Source organism: Callithrix jacchus, chromosome 12, assembly GCF_049354715.1.
Source record: "Callithrix jacchus isolate 240 chromosome 12, calJac240_pri, whole genome shotgun sequence".
Lineage (NCBI taxonomy): Eukaryota > Metazoa > Chordata > Mammalia > Primates > Cebidae > Callithrix > Callithrix jacchus.
Genome location: NC_133513.1, coordinates 43,556,139 through 43,571,374, shown reverse-complemented (window position 1 = coordinate 43,571,374; position 15,236 = coordinate 43,556,139). Strand labels below are relative to the sequence as shown.

At 38.9% G+C, this 15,236-nt stretch overlaps 1 protein-coding gene across 8 annotated transcripts in view; it reads right to left on the bottom strand.

The window, feature by feature from the left end:
• Positions 1-15,236, bottom strand: part of WAPL (WAPL cohesin release factor) — a 95,593-nt gene that overhangs the window by 31,492 nt on the left and 48,865 nt on the right. For 6 of the 8 annotated variants that reach the window (XM_054242887.2, XM_054242888.2, XM_054242889.2 and 3 more), the window contains 5 exons: positions 7,667-7,762; positions 6,416-6,568; positions 6,017-6,153; positions 4,453-4,564; positions 727-954 (listed from right to left, as the gene is read on the bottom strand). In XM_054242887.2, the coding sequence (XP_054098862.1) occupies positions 727-954; positions 4,453-4,564; positions 6,017-6,153; positions 6,416-6,568; positions 7,667-7,762 (726 nt within the window). The remainder of the gene's footprint in view (positions 1-726; positions 955-4,452; positions 4,565-6,016; positions 6,154-6,415; positions 6,569-7,666; positions 7,763-15,236) is intronic. The other 2 variants (XM_078345418.1, XM_078345419.1) reach the window with 1 other exon arrangement.

Sequence of the window (15,236 nt, the reverse complement as noted above, 5' to 3'; positions counted from 1 at the left end):
CCTGGGTGACATAGCAAGACCCTGTCTCAAAAAATAATTATTATTATAAATTAAAAAAGAAAAAGGCAGACGTAAATCTTCTGAAGTTTTTATTCCTGAAACCTATGGAGAATAAGAATGCAAATTCCTAATAGCCTAAATGTAGTTCTACCTTTTTTTTTTTGAGATGGTCTTGCTCCGTCACCCAGGCTGGAGTGCAGTGGTACAACCTTGGTTTACTGTACTCTCAAACTCCCCGGGCTCAGGAGATTCCCCCAACCTAAGCCTCCTGAGTAGCTGGGACTATAGGTGCACACCACCATGTCCAGCTAATTATTTTGTATTTTCTGTAGAGATGGGGGTTTTGCCATGTTGCCCAGGCTAGAACCAAACTCCTAGGTTCAAGAAATCCAACTGCCTTGGCCTCTCAAAGCAGATATTGTAGGCGTGAGCCACTGCACCTGGCCCCTTTTATTTCTTAAAAAATAAAATAAATAATAAAGAGAGAAGGATTAGGCAAAATGCAACAGAAAATGTGCAGCAATTTACTGGGCAAAAAACCTAAAAGCACATAAACTAGGAAGTTCAGGCAAGGAATGAAATTATACTCAGAGCTAAACCTGTTAATTTGCCAAACTGTAAACCAAGGTTAGAAGTTAAATCATTTGCCCACAGTCACCCAGTTATTGCAACTAACCAAAGACTTTCTGAAAGTAATTCTCACCTTGGAAAGAAGAAGGAACCTACCGTTATATTTTCTAGATCAAGATGCTTGTTGTGTACAGTTTCACAGAGCCTTCGGATTTTTTCTTTAATTTTGTTCATGTCTTTTTCATTCAGTAGCTTGGCTGACGAAGCATCTTGTTCCAGTTCCAAAAGTCGAATCATGAGATCTAAACTAGCTCTATCAAGATCCATGTTCAAACGATCTCTACTCAGTATATACATGAGGGCAGCTGTACAGAGGGACAGATTCTTCAACAGACCAAAAAAAAGGAAAAGAAAAAGTTCATGTGAGCAACTCCTGACAATCTCAGGAAATAAGACTGTTAGTGACTTTTGCTTACAAGTTAAAATGCCTAAAACTTGTATTACTGACCATGTTGGAAACTTGAAAAATGTTTTATTCAGTGGTCCCTCTAAAAATATTCTGAAGAAACATGCTTAAAAAATGAAATGCTGTTGCTTAAGATTATCCTTTCAATGGACCTTCCATACGTGAATGCCTGAAAGCTGTAAGAATATAAGCTGAGTTACATATTTCTTTGGCTATTCTGTGCTAAATGAAGAGTTTATAGAACATTTTTACAGACCTGTGTGTGTGTACCGGTATAAATTCTACTATGATATACCTCACTTTTTTCTGAGACAGGGTTTCACTTTGTCACCCAGGCTGAAGTGCAGTGGCATGATCTCAGCTCACTGTCACCTTGACCTTCTGGACTCAAGCAATCTTCCCCACCTCAGCCTCACAAGTAGCTGAGACAACTGGCATGTGCCACCATGCCCAGCTGACTTTTTTGTATTTTTGTAGATAGGGTGCCCAGGCTGGTCCTAAACACCTGAAGTCAAGTGATTCACCCACCTTGGCCTCCCAAATTGCTAAGATTATAGGCATGAGCCACCATGCCCAGCCTATTCTTTATGATATAGTAGACAGTCATATTACAGTTTAAAATCAGTAACTGAAGGCCGGGTGCAATGGCTCACACCTGTAATCCCAGTACTCTGGGAGGGTGAGGCAAATGGATCATGAGGTCAAGAGATGGAGACCATCCTGGCCAACATGGTGAAACCCCGTCTCTACTAAAAAAATGCAAAAAATTAGCTGGGCATGGTGGGGTGTGCCTGTAATCCCAGCTACTCAGGAGGCTGAGGCAGGAGAATTGCCTGAACCCAGGAGGCGGAGGTTGCGGTGAGCAGAGGTCGCGCCATTGCACTCCAGCCTGGGTAACAAGAGCAAAACTCCGTCTCAAAAAAAGAAACAAACAAACAAAAAAAACCCTCAATAACTGAAATAATTTTAAATCGTATCAAACCCTTAACGTTCTTTTCCCCTGCAAAACACAGCTGTGTTTACATCTGTATATAAACCCAGAATGCTGAATGACACATATTTGCATTTCTTTAAAATAAACCAATTGCCAGATCTGGTGGCTCATGCCTGTAATCCCAGCACTTTGGAAGGCCAAGCCAGGTGGACCACTTGAGGTCGGGAGTTCAAGATCTGCCTGGCCAACATAATGAAACCTCATCTCTACTAAAAATACAAAAAAAATTAGCTGGGCATGGTGACGCACGTCTGCAATCCCAGCCACTCCGGAGGCTGAGGCAGGAGAATTGCTTGAACCCATGAGGCAGAGGTTGCAGTGAGTCAAGACTGCACCACTGAACTACAGCCTGGGTGACAGAACGAGATTCTGTCTCAAAAAATAAATAAAAAAATAAAACATCAGGGAAGGATAATGTTAGGAGAAATACCTAATGAAGGTGATGGGGAGATGGAGGCAGCAAACCACCATGGCATGTGTATACCTATGTAACAATCCTGCAAGATCTGCACATGTACCCCAGAACTTAAAGTATAATAAAATAAATAAAATAAAATACAAAAATTATCCAGGTGTGGTGGCGGGTGCCTGTAGTCCCAGTTACTTGGGAGGCTGAGTTGTGAGGATTGCTTGAAATAATACAATAAACCAATCAAGTCTGAGTGAACCAAATAATTTTTTAAATCATTAATAAAATGTACCAAACCCACTCAGGTCAAGTAGTTAAGTTAGCACATTCTATATTTAATTTTAATTTTTTTTTTTTTTAAAGGAGTCTCACTCTGTCACTGAGGCTGCAGTGCAGAGGCACAATCTCGGCTCACTGTAACCTCTGCCTCCGGGGTTCCAACTATTCTTGTGCCTCAGCCTCCTGAGTAGCTAACGTTACAGGCATGCACCACCATGCCTGGCTAGCTTTTTGTATTTTTAGTAGAGATGGGGTTTCGCCATGTTGCCCAGGCTGGTCTTGAACTCCTGAGCTCAGGCAATCTGCCCACCTTGACCTCCCAAAGTGTTAGGATTACAGGCATGAGCCGCCACACTCGGCCAGCACACTCTACTTATACAATCTAAAAATACTGAAGATGAAGTATTTTAGATAAATGTGAATATAAAAAAATGTCTTACATATGGGATATTCCAACACTTGAGATATTCTGTTCTTACACTTATTTCAACATACAGAAAATACAACTATCTAAAGATTTAAACTTTGAGACCCTAAAGTATAGAAGTGTCAGACCAGATGTCTGATTAAATGTTTATGCAGCAAATTATTTTTGGAAAATAGGATGCCATAGTAAAGGCCATGGGGGACCCACTGCCCTTAAGATCACACACTGTAATGCCTTAGTCCCCTGTTAACTGCAATAATAAAGCAAACAAAGTCTTTTTTGTTTGTTTTTAAGAGATGAGCTCTCACTAGGTTTCCCAGAATGGATCTGAAACTCCTGGGCTCAAGAAATCCTCCCACCTTTGTCTCCAGAGTAGCTGGGACTTACAAGTGGGGACACGCCCTTGTCCAGCAACAAACTACTATTTTTTTTTTTTGAGACAGAATCTGTCTCCCAGGCTGGAGTGCCGTGGCAAGATCTTGGATCACTGCAACCTCTGACTCCCAGGTTCAAGTGATTCTCCTGCTTCCGCCTCTTGAATAGCTGGGACTGCAGGCACGTGTCACCATGTTGGCCAGGCTCATCTCAAACTCTTGACCTCAGGTGATCCGCCCACTTTGGCCTCCCAAAGTGCTGGGATTACAGGCATGAGCCAAGACGCATGGCCCAGAAGATGCAGTATTAAATTAATTCTGTATCACCTAATCCGTTTTTAGAACATAGTTTCTTTAACAAAAATATTGCAAGGCCATCTCAAAATACTACTAATCATAATAATTAGCAATGATGGTTACTTTTTTCTAATTTTGGAAAATATAAACCTATTTACTTTCATTATGTTTACTTTATTATTAAGCAAAAACATCAAAGGCAAGGAAAATGAAGAATTTATTCCTTATCACAATGAGGCTATGTTCGAGTCAATGAACAGAAAAGTTTCTAAGAAAATTAAAGCTGCATTTCCAAACCAGTTTTTTCCCCATGCATTAGTATCAAATAATATTAACAGATTCTTCTCAGCGCTTTCTGATTATTGGGAAAATCATGCTTTTAAAATTCAGTATCAGTATGCCACATTAGCCAAGATAACAAAATAAAATTTTAATAGTATAAAATGACAAATTAAGAAAAAATGTGTTCATGAGAAAATAAGTTAAGCAAAATCTTCTGACCATAAGCACTACAAATTTAGGAAATAAAATGAACTCAATCTATAATTAGGATTTATTTATAGAATATCCAGTGAAGACATTTTTTGATAGCCAAACAGACTAGTAGTTTTCTCAATCTCAGAAAGTTAAAAATACCTGATGGTGCTGGGAATCATCCAAGGTTTTAAAGACCATTGCTACCATCCCATGTGCTCTCAGGTGCATTCGAAAACTGGGCATGGCACATTTAGTAGCCAAGCTAATAACACTAGAAGAAAATACAGTAGGTTAGGGGAACTGGAAACAGCTAGTACATTAGTTTTGTTTGTGTAATACCATAACCAGCAAATAGGAAGGGGGTAAAAGGGTCAAAGCACTGCCCATACATCATCACAATATAAAAACCAGAGGCAAAACACATTAATAAAATATACTGGTGCCTAGTATGTGATTAGGTATACTGTATTTTTTAAAAATAACATAATTGTCTTTAGTGCATTCTTTACATTACTACTATCATTAAAAGCTTAAACTCTGAGCTACCTTTCATAATACTTCTAATAAAAATTAGAATTAATTACATTTGATTGACTATACTCCAAATGACTCAAATATTCAATCAAAATTATAGTATTCAATCAATTCATTAGGGAATACAAAAGATCATCTTTTTATTTTGAGCATTTGGGTGTAAATGTAAGCACTCAGACCACAACATGCTTAAATAAACCTAATTTATTACGTGAACATCAAAGTAAAAATAACTTAAAAGATTCTTTTTTAAAAATTATTTATTTTCTTTCGGTATTTTTTTCTTCCTTTTTCTGGAGACAGAGCCTCACCTCACTCTATCATCCAGGTCAAGCCATCCTGCCACCTCAGTGGCCCAAGGAGCTGAAACTGCAGGCACATGCCACCATGACTCACTTTTTATTTTTTATAGACACAGGGTCACATTATGTTACCCAAGGTGGTCTCGAACTCTCGGACACATGCAATCCTCCCATTTTGGCTTCCCAAAATGCTGGGATTACAGGTATGAGCCACCATACAGGGCAAAAAGGCTTTAGCATGTTGTTCTTGTTTTTTAACCACTTAAAAACTGAAGCCTATGGTATGCTACAAATGCTATGATCACCCAGCTTTCCCTCAATCATGTAGAACCAAATTCCTTATAAAGAAATGAATAGTTCTGACTGGACAAGGTGACTCACGCCTGTAATCCCAGTACTTTGGAAGGCTGAGCAGGTGGATCACAAGGTCAGGAGCTCAAGACCAGCCTGACCAACATAGTGAACCCTCATCTCTATTAAAACTACAGAAAAGTAGCTGGGCATAGTGGCTCATACCTGTAATCCCAGCTAACCGGCTACTCGGGAGACTGAGGCAAGAGAATCACCTGAACCCAGGAGATGGAGGTCACTGCACTGTACTCCAGCTGGGGTGACAGTGTGAGAAACGAGAAAAGAGGGGACAGGAGAGAAAAGGAAAAGAAGAGAGAGACAGAGGGAGGGAGGGAGGGAGGGAGGGAGGGAGGGAAGGAAGGAAGGAAGGAAGGAAAAAAGGGAGGGAGGGAGGGCGGGTGGGCATTTTAACGTATCACTGGCTATATATACTATACACATCATAACAAAATTAAAAATGTCTGGCTTTTTGGATAATACATAGTTGAAAAAATTTAATACAGCATGTACATAATTGTAAAATATAAAAATCTTACCTAAGGCAACGCGTGTTTAGAGGCTGAGTGCTCTTTAAGCCACTTAACAAGTATTCAATGTCATCAGTGAACTCTTGATTTTCACCAAATTCTACGACATCATTGAAGTGCTTCACGTGCTGAACAACAGTATATAACTGCCAAGAAAAAAAAATGTCACCCCTTTTTAACTATGAACTATTTAAATCTGTGGGCTCACTGTACTTTATATAAGTGCATAAAAGAGTTTGTTAGATAGCAACAAAAATATTTTTAGAACAATGATGATGGTAGGACAAAAGAAGTTTGTGGTTCAAAACTGAGTATCAGTATACTGATATTTGTTGAAGATATTAAAAGGCTGAATGTTACATACAAAAATCTATCAACATGCAGTAAACACTGTATATGGCTGCTTACTTCTTTGTCTTCTCGTCTGCATTTCAGTGCAGTAACTATATCTTGGTAGGGCTGAGTAGGTATTGTCACAGTTTTTATCACTTTGGATGGTGGTGCAGGAGCCTTAAAAACTCCATCATCTTTTTGATTTGGTTCCTTTGAAGACAGCCTCACCTATTAATAAAGGTATTAAATTAGTTGTTCTAAATAAATATACAAAAATAGGAACATCTCATCTATCTGGCAAATTCGGCTTCAGAAAAAGTAAATAAAGCTTTTTAAAAAGGGGGGAATGGGGAGGCCTCTCAAAGGCCTTTAGAAATATTTTGAATTCCATGTGCTAACAGGTAAGACATATGCATGTCTACATACAGAAGAACCACTCAAAAATTCTTTCTGGTCTTTTTTAAACTTTTTATTTCACACAATTTGTCTCTAGTACCATGAGAAAGACTACAGAACCACAACTGCATGCAAAAATAGCTTTCATAAGCAGAAAGGGACAGGACAGAAAAACTAGAGTCAAAAGAATTTTAACATCAAAAGAGTGTGAAATAGTTTAGGGCAGAAATAAACAGCTGTAACGGGAGCATGATATATTACTACCAATATACAAAATGATTTCTTTATACTATCAAGAGGAGTCTAAACAGTTTACAAAGACAGGAAACTGTACATTATATATTAGAAAAACTTCTATCCCCAAATTATTTGTTGTTGTAAAGAACTACTTTACCTGATAACCCCAGATGACTGAAGCTTTACTGTTAACCTAGAAATCATGTATGATACTATCAGTCATTCTGGAGAAAATAAGTTGCTAAGAATCTTTTTCCTAATGTTTTGGATTAAAAAGTATTACTGGAATACAGGAAGAAATTTGCCTCTGAAAAGCAAATTAAGCGTGGAAAGCCACTTAGAAATACATATAGATGCAATATACAATATACCTCTTATAAAAACATCAAATATGGACAATCTTGCTCTTAAACACTAAATACTATAAATTCCATGAAATGTGGGTCATGAGTAACAAGAGTCTTATTTTTTATGGCTTTCATTCTTAACCTAGCAGCACTAGAATCTCTGCTATCTTACCGACAACCCTCAGTTTTCCAATGAATTAAACTGAAACTACTGTTTTAGTAAAGAAAGTCAAAACAAACTGTTAAATAGGGAAGTCAAAGATTTACAAATTGTGAATTAAAAGGGTAACTGCTTAATGTATAGCTTTTTAAAAAAACACAAAATAAGTAAGTACAGTTCACTTACTGTGACACTCTGAGGTTTTACTACTGGTGGTCCAGGCAGTTCTTCTGAATCGGGATGATTCCAATGTCTGGCATTATATACAGCTTTTGTGGGTGACTAGAGAAATGAGAGAAAGATCAACTGCTTCCATCCTTATAAAAGACTCAATAAACTAAAAATCATAAAGAATAATTTATATGCATAAACGTGTATCCTAGAAACAGCAGGACAGATGCTATCTGGGTATAGTCCCACCATAATTCCCATTCCCATGCCATTAGCAAATATAATCACTGTAGGACTAGGTCACAATATCAGCAATTAGTGCTCTGAGCAACTATGACTAACCAAGAAAAGATGGCACTTGAAAGTAAACCTAGGCAGGGCATGGTGGCTCATGTCTGTAATCCAGTACTTTGAGAAGCCAAGGCGAGTGGATCACTTGAGGTCAGGAGTTTGAGACCAGCCTGGCCAACATGGTGAAACTCCACCTCTACTAAAAACAACAAAAAATTAGCCAAGTGTGGTGGTGCATGCCTGTAATCCCAGCTACTTGAGAGGCTGAGGCAGAAGAATCACCTGAACCTGGGAGGCAGAGGTTGCAGTAAGCTGACATTGCTCCACTGCACTCCAGCCTGGGAGACAGTGATATTCCGTCTCAAAAAAAAAAAAAGGTAAGTAAACCTCTTGCTAGGCTTGTACTGACTAAGTAATCAACACATTTAATTCAACATGGGTTGGGCATGATGGTTCATGCCTGTAATCCCAGCACTTTGGGAGAGTGAGGCAAAAAGATCACTTGAGTCCAGGAGTTTGAGACTAACCTGGGTGACAAAGCAAGACCCCATCTCAAAAACTTAAAAAAAAAAAAAAAGAAAAATTAATGATAATAGTTCAACATGTTCTTTGGCAAAACTTTATTCTTCAAACTACTGATTCATGCCTCACAATCTTCCAATCTTCCAACAATGGGAATCCAGCAGTTTATGACAAATAATGCAGTCATTTAAAGCAAACCACTGCAGCCAGATGTATGCTACCACTCAAAAGTTCTCAATTCTGTTTAGAATACATATACCACATATTCCAAGACACAGTGGGATCTAAAAAAGTACCATGTAATAACATACATGGTTTCTGCAGCAAAATGTCACACTAAGCAGGATAAAGATGTAAAGTCTATCACATCAAGTCAGGTTATTGTGCTGCTCTATCAATTTACTTAACTTATCGGGGGGATTTTCAGTTTTAACACTGAATTTCAGAATTGAGAACAGATAACAGTAAACCTACAAAATCAAATCAAGGAAAAGAACAAAACCCTCACTTTCAATAGAAAATGCAGAATTACAAAGATTGACAAGACAGAAAGGTAACACCTAATTCTCTCTATCATCTACAAAAGTGATGTTAAATTATGTTCTGAAGTTCAAATAAATGGTGTGGTCATAAACCATTTCTTTCTTTCATAAACAGAGATTTTCTTTCATAAACGGAGAAACTTTCTGATTATAAAACTAATCTTTTTTTCGGTACAACATAAAAATAAGTGGAAAAACAGTATTTCAAGACGGTCCATCAATCTACATTTAAAAAGCAGCTATCTCCCATTACTAGCTGCAGTAACACAATTAGCATTAAGCATTAGTGTGACCTAATGGTTAGCTTTTTATATATTATCTTTACTAAGGCAGAAAAACCTCATCTGTATTGTGTATACAAACCTATCACTCTTATATGCCAGGTTTGCATAATATGATGATGCATTAGCAATCTGAAACAATTTATGCACTCATGCAATGACTCACACTGCTTTCCTGAGGCACAACACAAAGAGTGGACACAGTTTTATGTGATTAAAACCTACCTCTCTATTCCTTCTATTCTTTTCAAAGACCAGCTACATAACATGTGTGTCTGCTAGCTATGAATCCCTGATTTGAACTACCTTTGGTACCGCATGCATACTCAGAGCCCAGGCTTTGGTAACAGCCTTTTGGTAAGAAAAAGTGCCTTAAAGCTCAATTTTACTTCTTTTTAGAAAGCACTGACTAGGCTAGACGCAGTGGCTCACACCAGTAACTGCAGCACGCCTGTAGTCCTAGGCAGGAAGATCACTTGAAGCCAGTTGTTCAAGACCAGACTGGGCAACAAAGCAAGACCCTGTCTCTAACAAAAAATAAAATCAATAAAATTAAAAAAACAAAAAGAAATTATAAAAAAAAAAAAAAAAAAAAGCATTGATGGCTGGGTGCGGTGGCTCACGCCTGTAATCCCAGCACTTTGGGAGGCCGAGGCAGGCAGATCACCTGAGGTCAGGAATTCAAGACTAGCCTGGCCAACATGGTGAAACCGCATCTCTAACAAAACAAACAAAGAAACAAAAATAAACCAAAAGCATTGACTACAGTTAATAATCTAGTTACCTAGTTCCATAGCTAACAAAATACTAGGGTGGCTCAAAGTTCTAAATTAAAACACTGTAAGGAATACCTGAAAGAGTATGTGCTTTGTAAGTATTAAATATTATCGATAATAATTGTTACGTAATGATGTGCTGCTCAGTTTAAGTCTAATACATTTGTAAGAAAACAAATATATAGCTTAACTACCTAATAAAGAATATGATAAACAAATAGGATAACTGATTGGTCTAGGATAATAGGTAACTCATCTCAAAACTCCTTGAAGCATAATGGTATATCACTGAATAGCTTATATTAAAAGGTCATATTAAGGGAACATTTGGTTATGCTGTTGAACAAGGTGATTTAGTAACACTATTAAATTTAAAGCTTTTGATGATGTGTTACCATTTTAATACTAATAAGCAATATAAAGGGAAGAAGTCCATTAAGAACTTTTTCTTGACTTTTATTTCAATTACAAGACTAATATAGGATTTATTAAGGGTGGAGGGATACTGGAGACACATCCCTCTAACTAAAAATGAAAATAAGTAATATCTGTATATGGCTAATATACACACATGGCAGAGAGTGGAAGAAACAGGGAAAGAGAAAAAGGAACACTGACTGAGCTTTTTACATCATTCCACAACAGTACAATAATTCCACATGCTCATGAGTGAATTGTGTATGTGAACCGCACAACAGTGGTATGTCACATACTAACTTCACTCAATGAAAGTGATTGTGTGTGTGCATGTAAAAATAGCATACAGCAATCAACTTTCCATGGAAAATAAAAAATCACCCTTACCATTTAGCAACCTAGCTAAATGATAACAGCATCATTCTGATTGCATCATCAGGCTTGTCTTTAATCTTGTTAATTTTATTCTGGTTTGAAAAGCAGATACAGGGCCAGGCACAGTGGCTCATGACTATAGTCCCAGCGTTTTGGGAGGCTGAGGCAGGTGGATCACTTGAGGTCAGGAGTCAGAGACTAGCCTGACCAACATGGTTAAACCATCTCTACTAAATACATAAACTTGGCCAGGCATGGTGGCGGGTGCCTGTAATGCCAGCTACTTGAGAGGCTGAGGCAGAAGAATCGCTTAAACCCAGAAGACAGAGGTTGCAGTAAGCCAAGATTGTGCCACTGCACTTCGGCCTGGGTGACAAAAAAGCGGCTCACGATTGTAATCCTAGCATTCTCAGAGGCCAAGGCAGGTGGATCACGTGAGGTCAGGAGTTCAAATCCAGCCTGGCCAACATTGTGAAACCCCATCTCTAATAAAGATATTTTTAAAGTTAGTAGGGTGTGGTGGTGGGCATCTGTAATCCCAGCTACTCAGGAGGCTGAGGCAGGAGAACTGTTTGAACCAGGGAGGCAGAGGTTGCAGTGAACAGAGATCGTGCCATTGCACTCCAGCCTGGGCAACAAGTATGAAATTCCATCTCAAAAAAAAAAGAAAGGAAAAAAAGAGAAGAAAAGCAGATACAGCAAATAAACCAGATTCCTAAACTTTTTTTTCTGTGTAAAAAAAAAATTTGTGGCTAGGCGTAGTGGCTCTCACCCGTAATCCCAGCACTTTGGGAGGCCAACGCAGACAGATGGCTTGAGCCCGGAGTTTGAAACAGCCTGTGTAACATGGTGAAACTCGGTCTCTACAAAAAATAGAAAAATTAGCTGGGCACATGCCTGTGGTCCCAGCTACTCTAGAGGCTGAGGTGGGAGGATCACCTCCTGAGTCCAGGAGGTAAAGGCTGCAGTGAGCCAAGATCATACCACAGCACTCCAGCCTGGGTGACAGAGCAAGATTCTGTCTCCACAAAAAAGGGTGGATTATGTTTGCTATACAAATTAGTAAGCAAAATACTTATAACAAAATAAGCAAAAAGTTTGTAAAAATAACATTCTAAATATTCAGAACCATTTTAGCATATTTCAATATAATAATTAAGTAATCTTAAATATATTATTCTTTTGTATTAAGTGCTCTGGGGCATGATAAGCAAGAAAAATCTCAAAAGTGACATTCCATTAAAGCTAAGGAAAAAAATATTCCAGTGATAAACTGAAGGGGCATTTCTCCATGAGAGATAATATAGCTTCCATAAAAACAATGGATAAAAATTGGTTTTTATACCACCACCAAGGTTGTGGTTAAAAGATTGGATTGCTGAATCACAACTATAAACCAGAAGAAAAGGCTAGGCACGGTGGCTCATGCCTGTAATCCCAGCACTTTGAGAGGCCGAGGTGGGCAGATCACTTGAGGTCAGGAGATCAGACTGGCCACCATGGTAAAACCCTGTCTCTACTAAAAATACAAAAAAATTAGCCAGGCCTGGTGGCACACGTCTGGAATCCCAGCTACCCCGGGAAGGCTGAGGAAGAACTGCTTGAGTCCAGGAGATGGAGGTGGCAGTGAGTCAAGACTGCACCACTGTACTCAGCCTGGGTGACAGAGTGATACTCCATCTCACAGAAAAAAAAAAAAAAAAAACCACTAGAGGAAAGGAAGCATTCCTTCCTGAAAAGCTAAGAGGAAGTGACAACATGATGTTATCCCCCACTGGGCTGCTCATAAAAGGGAGAAGAAAGGAATTTTTTAAGCCATGAATACTTCATAAACAATAAGAGCAAATTTATTTATACATTTTAAAAACTATATGCTACATGAAGACAAAACAAGTAAGCTGATTAAAATTCATCCAGCCTTACCCACCGAAGGATAACACCAGTAATTCAATCAGCATGAAGTACAACTAAATGAACGCTGAAGAAGTACTGCACAAATAACTGTGTGGATGTGTGCACAGTACTTTAGGGGAAATTCAAAAGGGGAAAGAACAAAACAAAACAATCTCGATTTGGATTTTTAAAAATTTCATTAAAGAGGCAGGGCGTAGTGGCTCACACCTGTTATCCCAGCGCTTTGGGAGGCTGAGGCAGGCAGATCACTAGGTCAAGAGTTCAAGACCAGCCTGGCTAACGTGGTGAAACCCTGTCTCTCCTAAAAATACAAAACGTAGCTGGGCATGCTGGCATGTGCCTTAAATCTCAGCTACTCGGGAGGCTGAGGTGGGAGAATTGCTTGAACTGGGACTCAGGAGGCGGAGGCTGCAGTGAGCAGAGATCATGCTGCTGTACTCCAGCCTGGACTACAGAGCAAAACTCCAGCTCAAAAAGAAAAAAATTATTTAAAAGACTTTTATAAAACAGTTTAAATCAGATGCAGGAGAGGAAAGTCTTACAAAGAATCTTTTAGCTCTTTACAACTCCCTTTTAAGCATAATAATACAATCTCAAATTGTCTTAAACTATAAAAAATGTAACACATGTTAAATATTCAGAGTATTGAATTATTTGAAGGAAGATTAGAGAAATTCCTAAATTAAAGCCAACAGCATCTGTACTATCAAGAACCAGAAACTGTAATAGGCAATATGCAACACTGCGTGGAGAATCTAATCCACAGCTAACGGGAAGAAATAAAGCTGCAAAGTCCTTCTCTGCCTGAATCAATTACCTACTACAGGTAGTAACAACTTTTAAAAAGACAGCTATCATTTTTTTTTTGAGACACAGTTTCGCTCTTGTTACTCAGGCTGGAGTGCAATGGTGCGATCTCGGCTCATGGCAACCTCCGCCTCCTGGGTTCAAGCAATTCTCCTGCCTCAGCCTCCCAAGTAGCTGGGACTACAGGCATGTGCCACCATGCCCAGCTAATTTTTGTATTTTTAGTAGAGACGGGGTTTCACCACATTGACCAGGATGGTCTCAATCTCTTGACCTCGTGATCCACCCGCCTCGGCGGATGCTGGGATTACAGGCGTGAGCCACCGCGCCCGGCTGACAGCTGCCATTTTTATGAAGAAACTGTCAGTTCCTTTCTTCATGAAGAACAATGCACACCACTACCCTGAGTATAACTTCAAAAGTGTAACTGGTAGCCACAGTTTTATACAATAAAAGATTTAACTTTTATTACATAAAAGTTATTTTAAAAACCCAGAAGCTGTAACTTGAGACAACACCTGTGATTAGGGAATATCCATTCTACCCTTCCTTTAAGAACATTTAGCTGGACACATGCTCACATAGATTTTTCAACATCTTAATGCTTGTGTGGGCATGTAACTAAGCTCTAGTCAATGACATGTGAAGAGAGGTGAGGTATCCCTTCTGGGTCCTGGCTTCTAGGGAAGGTTCATTGCCTCCCCTTCCAGTTCTATCTTAGTCAAGAGCCTAGAAATGGCAGAACACTACCACACAAGAGATGCCTGGGTCCCCTACACTGCAGCAATTTGAAAACTGTCCAGAGATAAACAACCAGAGTCTGGTAAGCCAGAGAAAAATAAGCCATCTATTAAAAACTAATTTGGGATTTCTTTTACAACATCTGAACCAAATCCTAGGACACCACCTTTGAACAACAGTAAAGTTGAGATTACAAGCAAATAATAGGACATGCTGAAAGTATAAAATTTTGGCAATACTGGATGTGCATAAACTATGCACACATAACAGTAAAAAGAAACAACTTAAAAGATATAATCAGTCAAGGTGTAAGAGAATGGAGGAAGACAGAAACTAAAGGAGAAAATAAAATCTAAAACCAGCTTTTTAGAATTATAAAAATATATACTAAGAAAGAGCTATATGAACTGATACAAAGTGACTTCCAAGAAATATTATTCAATTTTAAAGGCGAAACAGTGCAAAAGAACACAATAGATGTTACTTTTTATGTAAGAAAAAAAATTTTTTTAATTAAATTTTATTTTTTTTGAGACAGTGTCTCGCTTTGTCACCCAGACTAGAGTGCAGGGGTGCGATCTCAGCTCACTGAAACCTCTGCTTCCCAGGTTCAAGTGATTCTCCTGCCTCAGCCTCTCAAGTAGCTGGGACTACAGGCGTGTGCCACCACGTGCGGCTAATTTTTTCTACTTTCAGTAGAGAGATGGGGTTTCACCATGTCAGCCAGAATGGTCTCGATCTCCTGACTTCGTGATTTGCCCACCTCGGCCTCCCAAAGTGCTAGGACTACAGACATTAGCCACTGTGCCTGCCCCACCCCACCCCCGCTTTTTTTTTTTAAGTCAGAGCTTCACTCGTTGCCCAGGCTGGAGTGCAATGGTGTAATTTTGGCTCACTGCAACCTCTACCTCCCAGGTTC